The sequence below is a fragment of the Mauremys reevesii genome, linkage group 7 (genome assembly GCF_016161935.1).
Source record: "Mauremys reevesii isolate NIE-2019 linkage group 7, ASM1616193v1, whole genome shotgun sequence".
NCBI classification, from domain to species: Eukaryota; Metazoa; Chordata; order Testudines; family Geoemydidae; genus Mauremys; species Mauremys reevesii.
The window spans coordinates 68,561,598-68,582,521 of record NC_052629.1 but is presented as its reverse complement, the minus strand read 5'-3'; the positions used below and the strand labels follow the sequence as shown (position 1 = coordinate 68,582,521).

Here is a 20,924-nt window from a genome sequence, read left to right as displayed (position 1 = left end):
ATTTCGGGGGAATGGATCTTTTGCTCATGTTTTGTCTTTGTTGCCCAACAGTCACTGCCATACAGTAAAAGTCGACGAACCAGTTTTATAGACCTTCTCTTTTAATCTTGCTGGTATCTTCCAATTGCATATGATGCCCCTTATCTCTCTCCATTTGAGTTCTATATGTCGTAAAACTGGGTTAAATAGTGACATTAATTAAATACTAGCAGCTGAAAGTCTGTGCTGTCGCACAGGTATAATTTCTAATGTCAAGTGTGCAAAAAAGCCAAAAAAGTCTGAGAACTTAAAAACTGCACTGAAAGTAGAGATACTCTAATCATCAAGAGCTCTCAGCCATGCTTGTAGCTGTTTCCTTCGCTTCACACTGACTCTACAGACATTCTTGGCTTGGATGTGATGTTTGGGGTTATTGTGTATGCTGGTTGTGCTGCTGTGTTGATTTGTGTGTGGTTGTGTTGTGTTGGGAGAGCTGTGTGGATTTGCACAGGGGGCATCTGGGCCTATGGGTGTGGCAGCTGGTCCAAGTAATCCACCCTCTATGCAGTCTTCCTCATACAACCAATGAATTTGTTGCATGCAAGTTAGCTGTAGAATAAAGGTGGGGACTGCTTGAGTTTCCCTGGACATCACAATGGTCTAGGACTCTTGGCAGGGCCTAAATACATGCCTTACTGTACCTGTGGGAGTAATTCATCAATTCAAAATGGCTGAGAACTTAAAAACTGGATAGTAACAAACTACAAAACCTAATGATTATTCCACTGGGTGATATTCTGAACAAAAGGAGCTCAGCCATGCTTGTAGTCACTTCCCTCCCTTCCCACTGACTCAGCAGACATTTTAGGTTTCAGAGTGACACACAGAATGACATTCTTGGAATCTTATTTTATAGAAAGAATCTGTATGAAGAGTAAAAGATTAATCCTACTGAATTTATCTGAATCTGCCTGGGTAAAGTGGGGAGTGGGAATGCCAGTTCAGTCCCCTGCCACATAAACTCTCCCCACCAAAGCAGAAGGTCATTGTCGCAATTCACTATCATTGGCTGAACAGACCTAAAATGCTGGACATTGTTACTAGCTCCTTGTGAACAGAGCAGCCTTTACAGCTGTCAAGGAAGCTTTCACGTTTGTCAACTACACCACAAATGAACTGAAAACAAACCCAGCTTATGCTGAGAATAGATTCATACCTGAGCCCATTTGAGAACACTGCAGGATTATTGTACATGCCATATAGTTATTTAACTGTACAGTTAAATAACCAATACAGTTATTTTATGGTATAACACTTAATTTTGTTAAATCCTATTTACTTAAAAAGTTGACTAATTTTTCTGCATTTCATGGCAATTAGTTAATTTCTGTCACTGTATTAAGGAGTTCAAGATCACAGACAATCAAATTAATCACCTCAGGAAATGGAGGTGACTTTTCAAGGTATTTACCGAGGAATAACAATGAGCTGGTAGGACATTGGGGCATTTGGGGTTAAAGTCATTGGAGTTATATCAATATCCTTGTGGTCAATAAGAGGCTTCAAGGTAAAGTTCTGCAAAATCGTTGTCAGTAGCAAAAATAGCTGCATCCGAGCCAGAGCCTCTCCCACGCAACTCCGTTTCCCTGCAATGAAAAAGGAATATTGAAGAGATGCTGGAGATCTTTCTTTGCAGCATTTTACATGCTGTTTCTATGGATGGAGGATAATGGAAGTCACTCCGAGTTCAGGATGGTAGGAAAGCATTTGAGGCTTAAGAAGACATTCAAAAAAATTTTAAGGTTTGAGTTCCATAACTAAAGTGGTCTTTTAAAATCCAGTTTGGGGAAAGAGTTGGGAATATGTGGGTTTTGAGGAATAGCTTATGCGCTTCCCAAGTTAGCTAATAAGTGTTAAGGGGGAAGTAATGTGGTGGCCAGGGGCGGCTCTAGGCACCAGCGGCTAGCGGCATCCTGGGAGGGCGGCATTTGGCCCGGTGGAGCTCCGCGGCATGCCTGCGGCAGGTCCACGACCTGCCGCGGTCATGCCTGCGGCGGGTCCCGTCTTCCCGGCTCGGTTGAGCTCCCGCAGGCATGACTGCGACAGGTCCGACCTGCCGCAGGCATGCCGCGGAGCCAAATGCCGCCCTCCCCAGGATGCCGGAGCCGCGGGAAGAGGGGACCCGCCGCGGGACTGGGGAAGGGCGGCGCAGCGCTCCGCGCTGCTTGGGGCAGCCTACTTTGTAGAGCCGCCCCTGGTGGTGGCTATTGAGTAACAAGTAAGGAAGTGCAGGCAGGATCATGAATAGGTGGATGAAGGAATAATTGATCACAGATTCATTTACACCAGACAGACACCAGAAAAGCATGAAGTTGCCAAGCAGAGCAAAGAGAGGAGTATGTGGAGTGCATCCGAAAAGTCACTTCAGACAGCAAGTAGGAAGTAACACGGTTTAAAGACTAATAGATGTTTTACTAGAGTGAGAGATTCTGCTTCATGGACCACCTGAAAACCCTCTGCAGACAGCGTGAGCCAGCAGAATCATCGAGGCAAAGCTAGAAGACAGTCTGGGATCTGAAATAAACATGGATAACTTTACCTATAGAAAAAGGCATGAAGAAGTCACTCTTCTTGAAGGCACCATTTTCATCCAAGAAATGCCCGGGGTTAAATTGCTCTGGGTTTGGAAATTCCTTGCTGTCATATAGGACTGACTGCAGTACAGGGAATATAGTGGTGCCCTAAATTAGTAAACATATAAACAGAGTTAAAGTGGATACTATCCAAAGCAGAGAAACCTTCAAAATTCAGAGCTGGACAGTGGGACCCATCTTGATTTTTCTTTATTTCCTTGCAGTTCCTGAACTTCATGTTTTCAACCAGAAGTAGAAATACTAAAATTCCATGAGAAGAGCTAATCCCACTGAAGTCCCATCCACAGGGAAATCCTCTTCAGAGAGGTTGTTCCTATCTGATCACTATTCTGAATTCAACATCTAATAGTTTGGGGAGAGTTTGGCTAAGATCCAGAAGTTTCACTTGCACTTTTGAGCTGATGCTCTGAAGCATTTGAGGTTTCCTGGTCAAGATACTGTATTCATCACACCAACAGTTTCCCCATAATTCATAATTAAGCTAAAAGCCCCATGCAATTTTACAGTGAAACTCAGTCAGCAGCCCCTGAGTATGGTGAGTTCTGGTACATTTTAAGAGCTCAACAGGTGCAGAGTTTGGTGGAGATTAGAACTGGGAAAAATTTATCCACCAGAAATGCCGTTTCAGATGATCCAAAACTATTTTCAAATTTGACCCAATTAGTTTTATCTGGGAAAAAGTTATTCACTTCAGAAAACACATATGAGCTGGGGTGTGTGTCTCCTTATTACTTCTAGGCCAGAGGCTAAGGTACTTGGCATGTGAGAGATGTAAGTTGGAATCCCCAATTTGGAGCAGCAATTTGAACTCAGATCTTCCTCGCATCCAAAATGAGAATTTTAACTGCCAAGCTCTCAGATATTCCAGGACAGGCTCCTTTCAATCTGTCCTTATGAAGCTGTTCCACTTTTTATTAACATTTAAATATCCACTGAGCCAGTGAGAATGACTCTATAGCCTGGTGAGAAAGACACTAATCTGGAAGGCAGGAGCTGTGGATTCAAATCCCTTCTCTGAATCACGCAGAGGGAAGATTTCAATCCATATTTCTTACCTCCCAGGTTTTTGGCCTAATGAAAATACAAAGTGGAACAGCTTGACCAGGAGGACTTGAGAATAGAATAACCTAAATGCTGGTGATTAGGGCACTCAGCTGGGAGGGGGAAGAACTGAGCTTGAGTCCCTCCTTCACTGAATATTTAAGTATTGATACAAAACAGAATAGCTTCAGCAAGAGAGATTGAGGACTCACCCCAGCATAGTCTATAGCCTGGTGCTTAGGCTATTCACTGGGGAAATCTGAGTTCAAGTCCTGGCTCCAGAGTGGAGGTACAAATCCCTAACCTGCAGACTATGAAAGTCAGCTTCATACAGGGGCTTGGAATGTTTCAATATAATTGGTACATTCCTGGCAATTATTTAAAACTCCCACCACACAAAAACTGGCCAAACTATTTCTATTGTGAACAACTCAAAATTAAAAAGAGAAACAGGCAGAAGAACTGGCCCTTTCACAGAAACACCGAGAACTGACCTCGGGGATAATGTATTCTCTGAAACAAGTGTCTCTAGTCACAGCACGTGGGATACCAAGAGGGGCAAGAGAGATGAATCTCTGCGTCTCATGGACCACAGCATCTGTGTAGGGCATCTGGATTCGGTCTGCCATACAGGGTCTTCGGCTTCGGCCGATCACACGGTCAATCTCTTCATGAACCTTCTCTGTCATCAAATTAATGAGATTTAACAACAAGACTAAAAACAGAATTCCCATAGATTTGCCCAAAAGTCTGTCGCTTTGCCCGCAAAACAAGTCTTAGCAGATGGACATTGGGAATATAACAAAACAGGTGAGATTTTGTGTTACAGAAACTACTGTACTTCGCAGCTATGACAAAGGGCCAACAATGTAATTACAGGGCAGTGATATTGTTCATACCTGGTTCTGTTACTAACTAGAGCACAATGTAAAATTATCACCAATGCATCTAAATATCTACCAAGCAAGAGACTCCCAAAGCATCTCCCCCCTTCCCCGCCCTCTGGCCATTTGCTAATATGAAGTTGGAATTAGCACTGTATACAGCTGTTTTTTTAGCACTGGCAGAGCTTTGATTTAAGCCCTTACATGATCCTGTCCTCTACAGGCCATTAACTCCAAAGGCAAAACAACTTTGCCTTCATTCAGGGGGAAAGGGCCCATTTGACAGCCCCGGAATGTGAAAGCATCTGTTACCCACAGAACAGACACAGCCTGGTCAGTGGCAGGGCAGGCTTCTCTTTTACAAACACTGCAATTAAACACCCATGGCTGGCCATGTCAGCTGACTCAGGCTCGCAGGACTCAGGCTACGGGGCTGTTTAGAGGTTGGGGCTCAGGCTGGAGCCAAGGCTCAGGGACCCCAGGAAGAGGGAGGGTCCCAGAGCCCAGGCTCCAGTCCAAGCCAAAACACCTACACAGCAGTTAAACAGTCCCGTAGCCCAACCTCTATGAGCCAGACCCAGCTGACCTGGGCCAGCCACGGATGTTTAATTGTAGTGTAGACATACACATGTACTTCCCTTATCAGAGAACCTGAACACTGATCCGGATTTGAGAGAGGAATTCAATCACAACAGCCCCATTTAGCCTTTGGATCCTTTCCTCAGATGGCCAATATGGGGACAAGTAATGCCCACTGTACTGGTGCTTTTTGGATGAGAACTTCAGCCTGCAGGGAACTGAAGTAAGAAAGTCCCCCAACACATCTTCAACTCACTTCACATGAACCAAAGAACATCCACCACATGGCAGTCATGCAGGTCACTGACAACCCAGGCCAGATGTGATCTGGTGATTTAACGGGGGAGGCTCTGCTTACATTCACTGATCTATAGAGCCAGGCACTCCTCACATCTCCCCAAGACTTAACATTTTGTGTGTGTGTGTCACCGTTACCTTCGATTTCTGGGTATTTCATAAGAAGCTTGAGTCCATGTTTCAGGGTGTCACTGGTTGTCCCTGTTCCAGCAAAGAATAAGTCTAATGTTCTTCTTAACAAGCTCTCAGTGGTAAATTCTGACTGGCTGTTATGTTGCTCCTGCAAAAAGGTTTGGTACAGATGGTTGATGATTGATTGTAAAAGCATCGGATCTATTGTCACAAGCCAAAGAAGTCTCATTTTCTACCCAAAATGTGACCCACCTGGCACCGCTTTACAAATCCTACAGAAATGGGCTATAGTCCTGGAGATTACAGCAGAATTATTGCAGTGCTTTGGGCCATTTCTGTTCACTAAGGTGCTTTTACATGAGTGAGGTGAATATTATATATTATATTATAATTTCCTTGTCTCCCTTTAGGAGCTTCTGAAAGGCCACATACTCTGTTGTTCCTTTACAAATAAATAGCACTGATATGTATAACCCACTCCCCAGTAAAGGGGAAGGGCTGCGGCTATCACCTACCTGTTTTACTTTGATGAGGAAAGCATCGATGAAGCCTCGAGGGCAGCTGGGCTCCAGGGACTCTCTGTGCATCTCCACTCTCTCCAGAACAAACTTTCTGAACTCCTCAAAGTGTTTAAAGATTCTCTGGTGAGGCCCAGGGATGTAATGCATGAGAGTCGGGAAAAAATTGTACAGCTGTAAAGATTGAAAGAAAAACACATCTTGGTTTTCCTGGGCAGAGAAGCTTCCTTCATAATATTTATTCAAATGACTTAACTACAGCAGCACAGACTCTTCTGTGACATCTTATTTTCTAAATGGATTCTGAAGAACTTTGAAAACTTTACCAACTCATATTACCCAATGCATATATATTCCACACAAAAACTTCAGGGACATTAAGTTACATTAGCTAAAAGACTCTATTATTTTCAAAATAAAACCATCCACAATAGACATATCCTGTTCTTGACTCTGAACACAGATTTTCTTGGCAAGTGGTAGCACATTATAGATTTTCAAAAGGAAATTTACTTTAGTCGTGCTGAGGTTGAATTTAAGAGACTCACATACTCTGCCAATGTAACACCATTGATTTTGAATGAGTTATGCCAGCAGACAGTTTGGCCCTTCATTTGGTACATTTAGTGAGGTTTTCAGGAAGGGGGCATGGAGGTAAGTGGCTGTGAGTTGGAAGTGAAAAGGAGTTTATTATGGAGGTGAGGAATATGATCACATTCACTATCATGTTGCTTATGTGATAAGGCATGTGACATGTGATTGGTGTGGATGTTAACATTTTAACTTGGCAACTTCCTTGATTTTTACCGATAATGTTGACAGTGAATATCCTTTAAGCAAATTTAATTCTGAGCTAATGACGTGTTTTGTGTGGGAATTTAAACAATACTTAGAAACAAGTTTGAGACTGGGTTTAATAGTAGCTGCAGCCTAACGAGGAGACCATTATGGGAATGTGAAATAATGCTTGTTTATGGAAAATTAATAGTTAAAGAAAGAAATTACTGTCCCCTCCCCCAATAGAAAGGAGAAGAATAGACTAAACCCCTGAACATGCCTCTGTCCAGGGAGAGCGCTGGATCTTTCTACTTTCCATTATGAGATTTATTAAAGTCACAAATTTCTCACCTTCATAGTCAAACCGGTCCCCAAAGACAATGGACAAGATGACATTGGAGACGGCATGGGTGAGGAAGAGGGTGGGGTCAAAGGGCCGTCCTGGAGCAAAACAAAACGATAAAGAGTCCGTTTGAATTCAGTGTCTTGACCCTCAGCATCAAAGTCACTGGCAGCACGGGGATGTTGTGGATCTCCAACCACAGGGAAAGACTCAAGGTAGGGCTGACAGCAGTATTTCCTGGGGAGGGTGGGTAAGGGTTGGCCCAATCCCCCACTCTTACTTCTCAAATGCTAAATTAAACACTTGCCACTTTTTTTCTTGGCAATCAGTTTTCACTCTGTCTGCTCTGCTGCTCTCTGCCTGGCACACTCTGATCTGAGTGATACCTGCCTGTCTGACTTGGGGCCTATTTCACAGTACGGATCCCAATGCTTTCACAACAGGATCCTGCTCAGAGGGCTCTGCAAGATGTTTCCTGCATGTCTGCAAGAATGGCATCCATATAGTCCCCTGCTTAGCAGATCCATCACACTTCCTTCCTCCATTTTTTATTTTTCATGTCTATTTCAGATGTATGCTGCTTGCAGTACAGAACAGTCCTTCCTATCTGTTACTATTAGCATACACACAATACAGCCCCAATCTTGTACTCACTACTGGAATATAAATAGCAATAATTAGTGGGTCACTTATAAAGCATTGTCCATTTACATGGTGGTTTCCAATAATTCCTGTGGGAGCCCATCATTATAGAATGTAGGTGCCAAATTTGTATCAGACGTGTAGCACAGATGAAAATGAGAATAAGCAACTCTAGGCATGGGTGTCTCATTAACGCAGCAGACTGAAGATAAATGGATCCACTCTTACCTGGTTCACTGTCTTAGCTTCTGCCAACTCTAGACAAACCTTTTCCATTTGCTCACTGGCCATAGATCAGTGAGTAGAAAACATGGGTGTGAGCAGAGTCAGGATGAGCTCTACTCTGACATCTGGTGGTGAATTATGGAAAAGAATTTCAGGGGCTGGTCTTGTTTGCATAGGCACACCCACACCACCTAGCCAGAGTCCACAGCAGCCCAAAATGGTCACTTTGACAGCTGTGGAATCCCCAATTTCTCTGTTATTAGGGCAGGAGGAATAACGTGTTGTTACCCTGATTATGTGAATGAAGGACTATGAAACTGTTTTATGACAGAGGATCTCACCATCAACTATGTAGCACTTGCGAGACAAGGGACATGGGTTCCAAAACCCAGTGAACTGAGAGAGGTGGGGGACTGGTATGTGTGCCTGATGAGATGCACCCCAACCCCGGGAACACCAATTGCACCTCTTCCTCCTCTCTCCACTGTTGAAGAACAGATCTAATTTTGATTCCATTAGGAGTCCATCTAGAGGCTGCTGAGCTGAATTCACTTTGGGCCAATGGTGCACCAGCACTGGGGCTCCCCTACTACAAGCTGAAATCACTAAAAGAGCTAAACTTACTGAGCTGAGTGCTGTGTTAACTAGTGGGGGAGCCTGAAGCTCTATTGCTAAGCAGCTGGCAGAGCAGTTTTCAGCACGGCCGGAGCACCACGCAGAACAGAGAGTGGAGCTGAGCAGCTTGTGGGATGGTTGGAATGGCCCACGGAACAGTGAGCAGAGCGGAGCTGAGTGGTTTGTGGGACAGTTGGAGAGGTCCACAGAACAGCGAGCGGAGTAGTTTGTGGGGACGGCTGGAGGGTCTTTTGCTCCTGGTTTATGTTATGAATCCTGTTTGTGGTGTTTCCCCAATATGATGCCACATTGTTTCCCTCCTTTATTAAAAGGATTTTGCTACACTCAGACTCTGTGCTTGCGAGCGGGGAAGTATTGCCTCCTAGAGGCACCCGGGGTGGTGGTATGTAGTTGTCCCAGGTCACTGGGTCGGGGCTCCAGCTGGTTTTGTATTGCGTCATTGAAACAGAACCCCTGGATACTGAACCTGGCCCTTGTTGCTGCCAACTCAGAGGGGCAGAAGGGTTACATGGGGAACAATAGCCAGAAAAGGTCATCTTTAGACCTTTGCCTACAAACATTTATATTATATTAACATAATTAGTTATATCTGCAGCTAAAGGTTTTAGTTAGATGTTTGAACCAATATCATTATCTGAGCCACTGCTCAATATTTAATATCATGTAAAGCAGAAAGACTTTAACTGACTCTTCAATTCTAATTTCCAACCAAGATAAAGTTGATCCTCACTGTGAGTGTTTTTGAACCTTTCCACCAGGAAATGGGCTTCCTCCAGGATTCGCTCTTCAGAGCTCTTTTTCCCCATCCCAAAATCCCTCAAGGTGGTGAGGGTAAATTGGCGTAGCTGCTTCCACGGCTTCCCGCTGCCCATAGAAACACCTGAAAAAGGGAAGAGAAGGGGAAAAAAGGAGGGAGGGGCCAGACTTTCAAACCCACCCAAACATTGTTTATTCAAAGTTTCATAGGAACATAAGATTGGAAAGGACCTTCTAGGTCACTGAGTCCCGTCCCCTGCTATAGCAGTCAACCCTGTCATATAATCCTGTTCATAAACTTTTAAGTTTATGACCTTGAACTCAAATTTTATTTGTATCTGTTTTCTGCTTGGGAGACTGTTACACGGTCATCACTCAGTACTTTATCTGTTTGATATGTTTATTTACCACAATATCCTACACATTAAACTCATTGCAGTTTCAGAGCAATTCTGAGGAAGAAAAATAATTCAATTCATTACTTTAATGAGGTGCAGCTGGGCCCCTCTAGCTTCTGCTCCTGCTGCACCCACAAACCAGCCAGAGACCTCTGCCTTGGTGTAATCACGGGTGCTCTTTATTTACAGTTTACTTTCCCACCACCTTGTAGCTACAAACAGCTTCAGTCTTGCAGCCAGCAGCGATGAGTTCCCCTTCCCTCTATTCTCTGGCTCCTCCCCTTCTCTTCTCCCTTTGGCTTCCTTCCTGCCAGCCTTTATGTAGCCCCTAGCTAACGAGGCCAGCCAGGCCTGGGCTTACTCAGCCAGTTCCACTTCCCCTTTCTTGACTGGAGTGGATATGACAGAGGCCTGGCTCAGAGTTTCTTAGCCAGCACCCTGCCACAATTAACATGTCCAATACCTGTAGTTTGTTCTCTAACAGAGCTTGGCCCACCACAGCAATGAGAATTCTTCCAGTCACAGTAATTAGAGCAAAGTATATGTACTGGCACAAACTAAAAATTAGAAGTAAACTGGGAAACACATTAGTTTGCCAAATTGTAACCATTTGGGCTAAAAAATTTCTGTCTGTGTGCCTCAGGTTGAACATTTTTTGAATATTTCAGCCAGAGTGTTCATTTCCACGAACAAGGTTAGGGAAAAATATGTTGTTCTGCCCATGTTAAAAAATGCTGGGACCTTTTCTTTGAGAAACTCTAACTACCATTTGTCAGAGCTGGGATTTGAAATTTGGCTGGGGCTGGCTTGTGTGTCAATGTGTGATTTTGCCATCCCCATGAAAATCTACCCAAATGTCACTAAGTTATAAGCCCTTGAAAAATCACATTTCACACATTGTCAGTAGAGACTTAGGGTATGTCTACACTATGAAATTAGTGTAACCCCCAAGTAGATGACAGATTCTTGGGACTATGTCTGCTGACAGCTCAGGGAGAGGCACTGTCCCTGGTAGGGAGAGTCTGCCCGGCAACCAATAGGGAGTGACAGGCCCTCCCAGGGAGAAGCCATTTTGTAGTGAGTCTGGGGCCAGCCAGGGGAAGGGCAGGACTGGCTGTGTGGGGAGCTGGTGAGTCCCAGGCCTGCAGGCAGGGTTCCCCCTGAGAACAGGCCTCTAGGGACCTGAGAGCAGATCCATCAGCTGGGTTTTTCCTTCTTCACTGATGATTCCCAATTGGTAGCGTTTGCTGGGAAATTTCCCCAGCCAGGCTGGGTTCGCCCTCCAGCTCCCTAGGGGAGCCCAGTCCCCACATGGTCAGCTCTGCTCTGGCTGCTAGTCCAGGGAAGCTGCCTGCAGAGTGTGTGACTGGAGGATGGGCTAGGAGGCTACAGTTGGATGTTAGTGTAGATGTATATCCTGCACCTTGAGCCCTGCACCCCTTTGGGGTGAGGGGAAATCCTGGGACCTGAGCGGTCACGATGGTGCACTCTGGGATAGCTCACGGAGGCCAATACTGTCGAATTGCATCAACACTACCCTGAATTCGACATGGCAATGTCAATTTCAGCGCTAATCCCCTCGTCGGGGAGGAGTACAGAAATTGATTTTAAGAGCCCTTTAAATCGAAAAAAGGGCTTAGTCGTGTGGACGGGTGCAGGGTTAAATCGATCTAACGCTGCTAAATTTGACCTAAATTCGTAGTGTAGACCAGGGCTTAGTGTTTAGCGGCTAAAATCTCCAAAGATACTGTCATCACTGGACATACACCAGCACCACTCAGCTCCTAGTGCTTGTCCACAAATAAAGATGACAACCTACCAGGGGCGGCTCTAGACACCAGCGCGCCAAGCAGGCGCTTGGGGCGGCCGTTTCCCGGGGGGCGGCATTTGGCTCCGGTGGAGCTCCCGCCGGCATGCCTGCGGCAGGTCCACCGGAGCCCGGGACGAGCGGACCTGCCGCAGGCATGACTGCGGCGGGTCCCGTCTTCCCGCGGCTCCGGTTGAGCTCCCGCAGGCATGACGCGCGGCAGGTCGCCGGTCCCGGCTCGTCCGACCTGCCTGCATGTGTATGGCAGGAGCTCAACCCGAGCCGCGGGAAGAGGGGACCCGCCGCAGGACCGGGGAAGGGCGGCGCAGCGCTCCGCGCTGCTTGGGGCAGCCGGATTTCTAGAGCCGCCCCTGCAACCTACTACTGTTAATGGTTACTCTATTAGCTCAAGTGGCAGAGGTCTGTGCAATGGATCTAAAGGTTCCAGCGGCATCAGCGTAACATATTATAAAAGTGGCATCCCAGCCTAGGGGTGGTAGGAGAGAGAGATGTAGCCCTTGGGAGGTGCCAGAATGATGGTTACTGGTGATGATGAGGGAGGGGATAGTGATGAGGAAGATGATGGCTAACATTTCAGGTTATTCTGCAAGGGATGGTGTGAATTCCATAGTATCTATATCTCCGTTACTGAGTTGGGGTGTTTGTGACAGGGCTAAATGTATTAATAAACAATATTTGTAAATATAAAAGAGTTCCTATTGTGTGAGTGTTGTAACTGTGCACATCAGGGTTCCCGACTGTATAATAAGTTTTATAATTCTGGGCCTGATCTTGGGGGCAAGAACCTGGCAACAGGGCCGGCTTTAGACCTGTTCCACCAATTCCCCCAAATCGGGCCCCACGCCTAAGAGGGCCCCACGCCCAGTGAGAATCCCTTCCCTGGCTAGAGGCGCCTTGTTAATTTTTACTCACCTGGCAGCGCTCCGGGTCTTCGGTGGCACTTTGGCGGCGGGTCCTTCAGTGCCGCCGAAGACCTGGAGCGAGTGAAGGACCTGCCACCGAAGTGCAACCGAAGACTCGGAGCACCGCCAGGTGAGTACAAGCCCCATGCGTTTTTTTACATGTGTTTTTTTTTTTAGTCATCCCTGCTGGGGCCCCATCGAAACTGTTCGAATTGGGCCCCGCACTTCCTAAAGCCAGCCCTGCCTGGCAACCCTCAAAATGATAACTGGGAATTCTGAAGTAATCTATATAATTAATACATAATCTAAAACTCAGGCAACAAACTGAAACAATAACAAAAATAATCCTCCACCCCTCCTGGGACGTACCTAGTCTAGTGGTGCAGTTGCCAATGCCCAGAAGTTTATGGGGGCTCAATCAGATGGAGCAGTGCTCCAGCACATCACCTAGAGCATGGGGTCGGATGGAGGAGCAGCTGGGCCAGCTCTGAGTGGCACTGCGACTGGGCATTCAGGTTTGGACTGGCTGCCCTTTGTCATGACAGAGGAGTAGCCAGCCGAAATCTAAGGGGTGATGCAACCGCACTCATCACTCCAGTTGGACTCAGGCCACATAAGTGTGGAGTGGGAGATGGGCACCACTGGGCAGCCAGGATTGGGAGGAGCAGCCCTAGCCTGGGATGGCAGTGGAGCACTGAACTGCGGGGGCACCGGTGAGTGGCCAGGAAGATCTCCAGGGCAGTAGGTGAAGGGCTGGAGGGCCAGTTGTTGAGGTGTTATAGGGCGAGTGGGGAGCAACAGTGAGCTGCAGGGTGAGGGATTGAGGGCAAGTGGGGTGAGTTGTGAGAGGTGTGGGGGGAAATAGGGGATTTGGAGGGTGATGAGGTGAGTTGTAGGCTGGGATGTTGCCGGGGAGGGAGGAAGATTGTGGGCTATGGCCTGTGATTGGAAAAAGGGGCCTCCTAATCTATTCTTGGACCAGGGCCCTCTGGGGCCATGTTACACCACTGAGCAGCGGAAGAAGGGGGTTGGCCTCTCCAGCTCCGGTCTCCTGGCTGTATTCTGGCCCTTCTGTTGTGCGATGGCCTAGTCACTGCCTCTCACTCACCTGCAGTGAGATGTTATGACCCATTCATGTCAGGGAGCAAGTGGAGTAACAGGGAATGGAACCAATCTTTGCTACTGTTCTAAATGAAACTCCAGCTGCTTCCCCTTTTATTGTCTCAGTTGTGCTCCCCACATACAGAGAATATCAGCGCTATATGCTGATGTTACTGGAAATTTACCTTTTTTGTCGGGCAACCTTTCAAATACTGGCATACGTCCTCTGTCACTGAACTCGTCCCCTTGATCAATCAGTGCTTCCTTCACAGCCTCCTGGCCATACAGCACCACAACCCGCTCTGAGCCCAAATATATTGTGAAAATCGGGCCGTACTTTTCACTGAGCTGTCAAAGTTAACACACAAAACCAGCACGTTTTAACATAAATCCACTTAATTAAGAATAAGAATGTGAGTAGATCAAATTACAAATTAATGAAAGAGCTCATATGTGGCTAAGATAATACTACTCAGAGTTAACTATTCTGACTTGGGAACTGCCTGACTTATGCTTCAGTTTCTAATCTTGATGTTTTGTTAACGCTGTGTTTTTCCTAGAGGGAAAGAGTGAGTGTGAAAGAAGGATCATTCTATCTGTGTTATATAATTATCTCATCCTGCTAGCAGTTGGAATTAATGCAGGACCTTTCATTTGTGAGCTCTAGCAATTTGCATTATTTAAGTAATGACGATTCAGTTCTACTCTCAAAAATAACTGTGTACAAATGACACTTCTAACACCACAGAACTCCTGCCTCCATTTATTCATAGTAACATCTGCTGACTTTATAATGACAAGACAGTTTTTCCTTATTCTTGTCAGCCCTGCAGAGGCAGAAAGAGAGTGGAGTGAGGGTCTGTTTCCCCTTTTACATTACCAATAGACTTACTGCCTAATTTCCAATCCATTTACACCTGTGCAAATCAACCACAATGGGGTTACATATCTCTAACTCTTTATGGTAGGATTTGATGAGAATGAGGGTGAACAGATGTAACTGGGGGCAGAGTTTCTCCTGTTTAACTTTTATTATTTGTGATGGTGAGCCAGAAGGAAAGAAACCAACTTGGCAGTCAGATCCCAGGCTGTGGATTGCCATTCGCATGTGAGATGATGGTATTTGAGATGATAATTATAGTGAAACAATAGCATGGAGCAGAACAAAGCCATTTTTTCAAAGCTGACCTGCAGTTGACACCTTACCATCCCCTTGTGAAGCAGGCAAATATCATTACAGCAATTTTACAGATGGGGAAATTGAGGCAGAGAGCGCTTAGGTGACTTACTTGGATGCACCCATGGGCTACATCTGCACTTGGGGCTACGGGTTTGATTCCCAACTTGAGCAGACCTACTCATGCCAGCTCTCATTGAGCTAGCCCACTAAGAACTGTAGCATAGCCCCAGTAGCACAGAGAGTGGCATGGCTAGCTGCCCCGAGTACATACCCAAGGGGTACAAGTTGGTTTATGCTTAGGGTGGCTAGCCCATGCTTCCTCAGCTATTACTATTTTTAGCACACTAGCTTGACAGCATAAGTCTGTCCATGTGAGCTGGGAATCAGTCCCCAAGCTCCAAGTGTAGCCGAGCCAGAGTCCGTTGCAGAGGTAGGAATAAAACCAGGTCTGACTGCCCTTTCTCAACAGAACCCACTAGACCACTCCCCCCACAGTGTGATTGTCTGTACAGCTTGCCGTGAAGCTGGGCAGATATATTCTGGATTACCTGTGATTTAGACACCTATATTAAAAGGCATAGGTTAACATGAACAGTTTATATCTAGCATTCAAGATTAATTATTTTTGTGGGTGGAAATTAAGACGGAACTATGAGGAGTTGAGTGACATGGGATTGGCACTGTATAAACGCCAGACATTTCATGGAGTTCTGCTTGAGCTAGGCTCTGCTTAACCTCCACCTACAACCAAACAATAGATGAGAAACAAATACTTTTACCTCACGCACTGATTGGGGCAAGTTCTTCATATTCAGCTGCAGTGCATTTCCTATGATGGGAAAAGCAACAGGGCCAGGTGGCAGCTTCCCACTTCCAGACATCTTTTTCCATGCTGAAAGGAAAAGAAGGCAAGAGATGCACACTGCCAGGAAAATAGTTGTTGCTCCCAGAGGCTCCATTACAGAGTGTAGCAATTATTCTGGGTTCTAGCAGGGAGTTTACTGGTATTTCAGAATCCACATTTTATATATTGTGTGGTGGAACAAAGCATGCAAGCCAATAGCCTCTCTGTTCCGCTTGGTAAACTAGATTAGTCATTGTCCAGCAAAAGAAACCTGATATCAAACTAGGAATGAGCTCCTTTGAACCTTTATTTGTATATCATGTGTGTTTGCCCGTCCAGCCTTTGTTCCCCATGTATTTGTCCAGAGAGGATAAAAGTTAATCATAAAGTGAATCTCTCTAAAGCTGTCCAGACTTCCATGGACTTCTCCAGTTTTGATAAATATTGCATGGAGGCATGCTGTTAGCTGAAATATTACATACTTAAACTGACAAAAAACTTGGTTAACACATAGTTAAGGCTGTCCCAAAGTATATTGTTGTAGGCTATGTAATATGTAGCATGTATATTTTAGATGTCGGAAAGTATGAAAAGATACCAACTTGTCTGGCAAGTAAAGAGAACAGCCAGGTGAAAAGCTGAGCTAGCAACCTGATCAGGTGACCATCTGCATCAGAAAAAAACTGAGTTAGCAAACTAATCATAGTGTTAGGCAAGAAAGTGGTTACAAATATATAATGAATAGCTTTGTAGCAATGTATGTAAGAGTAGCACCTGGAAATGGGGATGCACTTGCGTTTAATCCTCTGCTATACCCTATTTCATGGACTGGTCACTCACTGAAGCAGCAAATAAATGACATACTTTCTTCAGCTCAAGAGTTGGTCTACACACCTGTGCGGGCTGGATAGTGGGGAAAAAAACCAATGAATAATTGTGTCCTTCTAGAACACTGAGTTCAGTGAAACTTAAACTTCTCGAAAACCAGGCACTGAAGGGTTAAGGTATTTTAAATGCAAACTTGTGAAAACCAGGCAATTTAGAGTTAAGGTATCATCCACACAATGGTAACTCCCTCCCTGGGGCTGGGAATCATCTGTATTCACTCCAGCTGCATTCACTGAGGTGAGGCTAACTTTATAGAATGGTGGAAGAGTTAGTTGGAGCAGCTAGCCAGAGCAGTGATTGTGGTATGAAGTGAATGGAGGGGGGCGTGCAAGTCCCACATGGGTGTGATCAAAGCAAAGCAGTGCATGTGTACCTTGAGAGTGGCAATATGCCTCATGTTAGCACTGCCTTGTGTAGACTGTGGCCATGTCTCCACTACAAAGTTTTGCCAATGTGAGTTACATTGGTGTACAGCTGCGGGATTTAGTACATTGATTATGCATGTGCGTACTTGGCTTCCTGTGTCAGCACCGTGCATACTAGCCAAGAGTGCTTGTGCCAATGCACAGGGTGATGAACTATAGGTAGGTCTCCCACTAAGCAACCTGCCACTGTTCAGTGCACTGTTGTTTGGGTAGTTTTGGCAATGCATGGTGGGGCATAAACAAGAGGTAAGGCTGCCATCCCTAGAAAAGTACCTCCAGGGAAGTGTCATCAAGATCTCTCATGAAGATTCAAGGGACATCCCTGTGTACGTAAAGAAACTGCTCCACGTGCCCCCCCTCCCACCTCCACATAGGGAAATGAAACACAGATAACTCTACTGCTATTTGTTGTTTGTCTGCCTCTTCTAGTATGAATCAATTAATGAAAATTTGATAGCTGTGTCCTGATAAATTGGGGGAGTCATAACTGCCATGGGAAATTTATTTACAAACTTACCCAGGGTTCCTTCCCCTGCTTTGAGCTTGTCCTTGCTCGACTGCTGGGATTGGCTGGACTACGGTGAAGTAAAAAACAGATCTTGGCTCGCAGCACAGCTGGATCCCCTCCCAGGTTGCCTGTCCCCATTCCTTGTAGGCTTTCTGCTTTCTTTTAATCGCCTGTTTGAGATGCTTCCTCATCCAGCTTGTTCTGGAGCCCTTCACTCCGAATTTTTTCCCCTTGCTTGGGTTGCAGGCTTCAGATAGTTTCTGTAACGTTTACTTAAAGTAACTCCAAACCTTCTCCACATTCAAATCCTTGAGTTCTTCAGTCCAATCCACTTCCCTAACTAATTTTCTTAAGTTTTTAAAGTTAGCTCTTTTGAAATCCAGGGCCCTAGTTGCAGATCAATTTTTGTTTTTCCATCCATTTGGTTTAAGCTGAATTAGTTCATGATCACTAGAACCAAGGTTGTCCCCTACAAACAGTTGTTCCATGAGGTCCTCACTACCCCATAATACCAAATCTAAATTGGCATCATGTCTTGTTGGTTCAGTGACTATTTGGTGAATGAATCTGCACCTACCAGCTTGGTCCCAGCCCTGGAACATATATTACAAAACTACATAAATATGTAAATATATAGAAGTGTTGAGGTGAGTTGGAAAATTAATGAGGAGCAACTTTATTAACATTGTGCTTAGTTCAAATTCCATGAACAAGCAGGGGAGGGAGAACTCTAGTTCAGTCTGAAGCCACAGAAACTCTGCCTATCAAAGTAGGATATCAAGCCAAAAGCATTACATCATCACAATTTATTCTCATTGGCTGGTCAGAGAACAAGGGCTGGACACTGTTACTAACTCACTGTCAATAAAGCCTTACAGCTGCCTAAAGAAGTTTCCACAATTGTCAGCTACACCACAAATGAACTGAAAACATACCCAGCTTCTCTTCACACCTGAGCCTGTCTGAGAACAGTACACAATTATTGTACATGGCTTTTTAAGTCAACTGTATGGTTATTTTTTGATATGACACATAATTTTGTTAAATCCAAGTTACATAAAAAACTAGTAATTGATCTGTCATTTTGAAGACAATGAGTTCATTTTCTGTCACTGTGGCAATGCGTTCAGTATCAAAGACAATCAGATTAACGCACAGCACAGGTCTAAGGTATTGAGGTGATTTTTCATTGTCTTTATCGAGGAAGAACACAGAGCTGATATGATTTTGGTGCATTTGACATGAAGCTTGACTTGGGAGTTATATCAATGTCTTTGGGGTCAACAACAGGTTTCAAGGTAAAGTTCTGCAAAATCATTGTCAGTACCAAAAAGACCTCCAACAATCAATTGGTAAGTACCTAGAAGATAATAGGGTTATGAGGAATAGCCAGCATGGATTTGTCAAGAGCAAATCATGCCAAACCAACCAGATTTCCTTCTTTAACAGGGTTACTGACCTAGAGAACAGAAGGGAAGCAGTAGATGTGATATATCTTTGTTTTAATATGACTTTTGACACAGACCCACATGACATTCTCATTAGCGAACTAGGGAAATGTGGTCAAGATTAAATTACTATAAGGTGGTGTAGTGGGGCAGCCACCCCACTCCCTGAGAGAAGGGCTGGAACAGGCCTTTGAGGCTGCACAGACTAGCAGCCAATCAACAAAGGCCTGTGGAGAGCCAATCGGGGAGAGAAGGGAGCCAGCCAATCATGGCCGGGAAGGGCCCTATATAAAGGCTGCCTATCAAAGAACAGGGAAGTCTCTCCCTGACAAGCAAGGGAGGAGGACTGGCCCCTGAGCTAGGGAGCTAGCACCTTGGACAGAGCAGTGCTGGGCAGGCGTGAAGGGAGCAGAGGAGAGCTCCTGCCCAGTTACCTGCCAGGATACAGCCCCCACTAAGAAGGGCCCAGAAGGTGCAAAGGGCCAAAGGGGGAGTGGGCTAGGGATGATAGTCTAACAAGGGGAGAGAAGGAGGGCAGGGAGGCTGCTGCTAGAGGTTCCCTGGGTTGGGACCCAAAGTAGCGGGTGGGCCTGGGCCCCCCCTTCCCCTGTGTACTGCACGTGGCTGCGGAGGAGCGTGGCCTGATACAGGCTGTAGCTGGCCCCTGAGGCAAAGGGGCTAGACTTTGAGGCTGCAGTCAGCCACTAGAGCAGGTGCAGATGGAAGACTGCTGATAACTCCCCCTCCCCCCCAAAGGGGGTGAGACTTGAGTAGTGGGCACTGCCGGAGGGCAGTGTCCTGAAGCAGATGCCGCCTAGCGGGGAGCAACATGGGTCCCAAAGCAGCAGAGCAGACAATGGGCAAGATATCACGTGCAGAGGGTGCTCCATGACTGGACAGATCTAATTCCTGGACCAACCAGCGAGAGGCGCCAGCGATGGTGAGTCTTGACCCCATCACAGGTGGGTTCAGAACTGGTTGAAAAGAATGTACTCAGAGAGTAACTATCAATGGTTTGCTTTCAGACTGTGAGGGTGTGTATATAATGGAAGGGCCTTTCTTGTGTCCAGTAGTAGTCAATATTTTCATTAATGACATGGATAATGGACTGAAGAATATGCTTATAATATATGGACATTTATAATGCACAACTATAAAATGGGGAATAGCTAGCTAAGCAGTAGTACTGCTGAAAAGCATCCTGGGAGTTATAGTGGTTCACAAATTGAATATCAGTCAACCATGTGATGCAGCTGCAAAAAAGGCTAATAATATTCTGGGTTGTACTAACAGGAGTGTTCTATGTAAGACACGGAGGTAATTATCCCACTCTGCTCAGCACTGGTGAGGTCTCAGCTGAAGTACCCTGTCCAGTTCTGGGCCCCACGCTTTAGGAAAGATGTGGATAAATTAGAGAGAATGCTGAAGAGAGCAACAAAAATGATCAAAGGTTTAGAAAACCTGACTGCTGAGCAGGGCCGGCTCCAAGCACCAGCTGAGCAAGCTGGTGCTTGGGGCAGCAGATTCCAAGGGGCCGCATTCCCGCAGGTTTTTTTTCCCGCCTTTGCCACTCCAGTCGCCCTGTAGGGGGCAGCAGCACGGAGGAGGGGAGCGCCCTGCTGGGAGCGGTGACAGGTCTGTAGCAAGCCCTTCCCTTCGCCGCTCCGGCTGGTCCACAAGTTTATTTTTTGTTTGTTTTTTGCTTGGGGCAACAAAAAAGCCAGAGCCGGCCCTGCCGCTGAGGAAAAGTTAACAAAACTGGGCATGTTTAGTCTTGATAAAAGAAGATTGAGGGGGGACCTGATAACAGTCTTCAAATATGTGAAGGGCTGTTATAAAAAGAATGGGGAACAATTGTTTTCCTTGTCCACTGAAGGTAGGACAAGAAGTAATGGGCTTAATTTGGAGCAATGGAGATTTAGATTATATATTAGGAAAA

At 45.7% G+C, this 20,924-nt stretch overlaps 1 protein-coding gene across 1 annotated transcript; it reads right to left on the bottom strand.

Moving 5' to 3' along the window:
- Nucleotides 1–1,382: 1,382 nt before the first annotated feature.
- Nucleotides 1,383–15,940, bottom strand: LOC120369524 (cytochrome P450 2H2-like). The gene is made up of 9 exons (XM_039482953.1): nt 15,652–15,940; nt 13,878–14,040; nt 9,438–9,587; nt 7,142–7,302; nt 6,082–6,258; nt 5,573–5,714; nt 4,169–4,356; nt 2,579–2,720; nt 1,383–1,625 (listed from the first exon to the last, which is right to left on the bottom strand). Exons 1-9 carry the CDS (start codon nt 15,829–15,831, stop codon nt 1,447–1,449), a joined length of 1,482 nt encoding a protein of 493 aa, XP_039338887.1. The 5' UTR covers nt 15,832–15,940; the 3' UTR covers nt 1,383–1,446.
- Nucleotides 15,941–20,924: the final 4,984 nt, after the last annotated feature.

Excerpts from the sequence above, each read along its gene's own strand:
- LOC120369524 (XM_039482953.1), bottom strand. The coding sequence starts at position 15,831 with ATGGAGCCTCTGGGAGCAACAACTATTTTCCTGGCAGTGTGCATCTCT. Across the intron at positions 6,259-7,141 it reads AGCGCTCTCCCTGGACAGAG|CTGTACAATTTTTTCCCGAC; the intron begins GCATGTTCAGGG and ends CAATCTTTACAG. Across the intron at positions 2,721-4,168 it reads GAGAATACATTATCCCCGAG|GGCACCACTATATTCCCTGT; the intron begins GTCAGTTCTCGG and ends TTACTAATTTAG.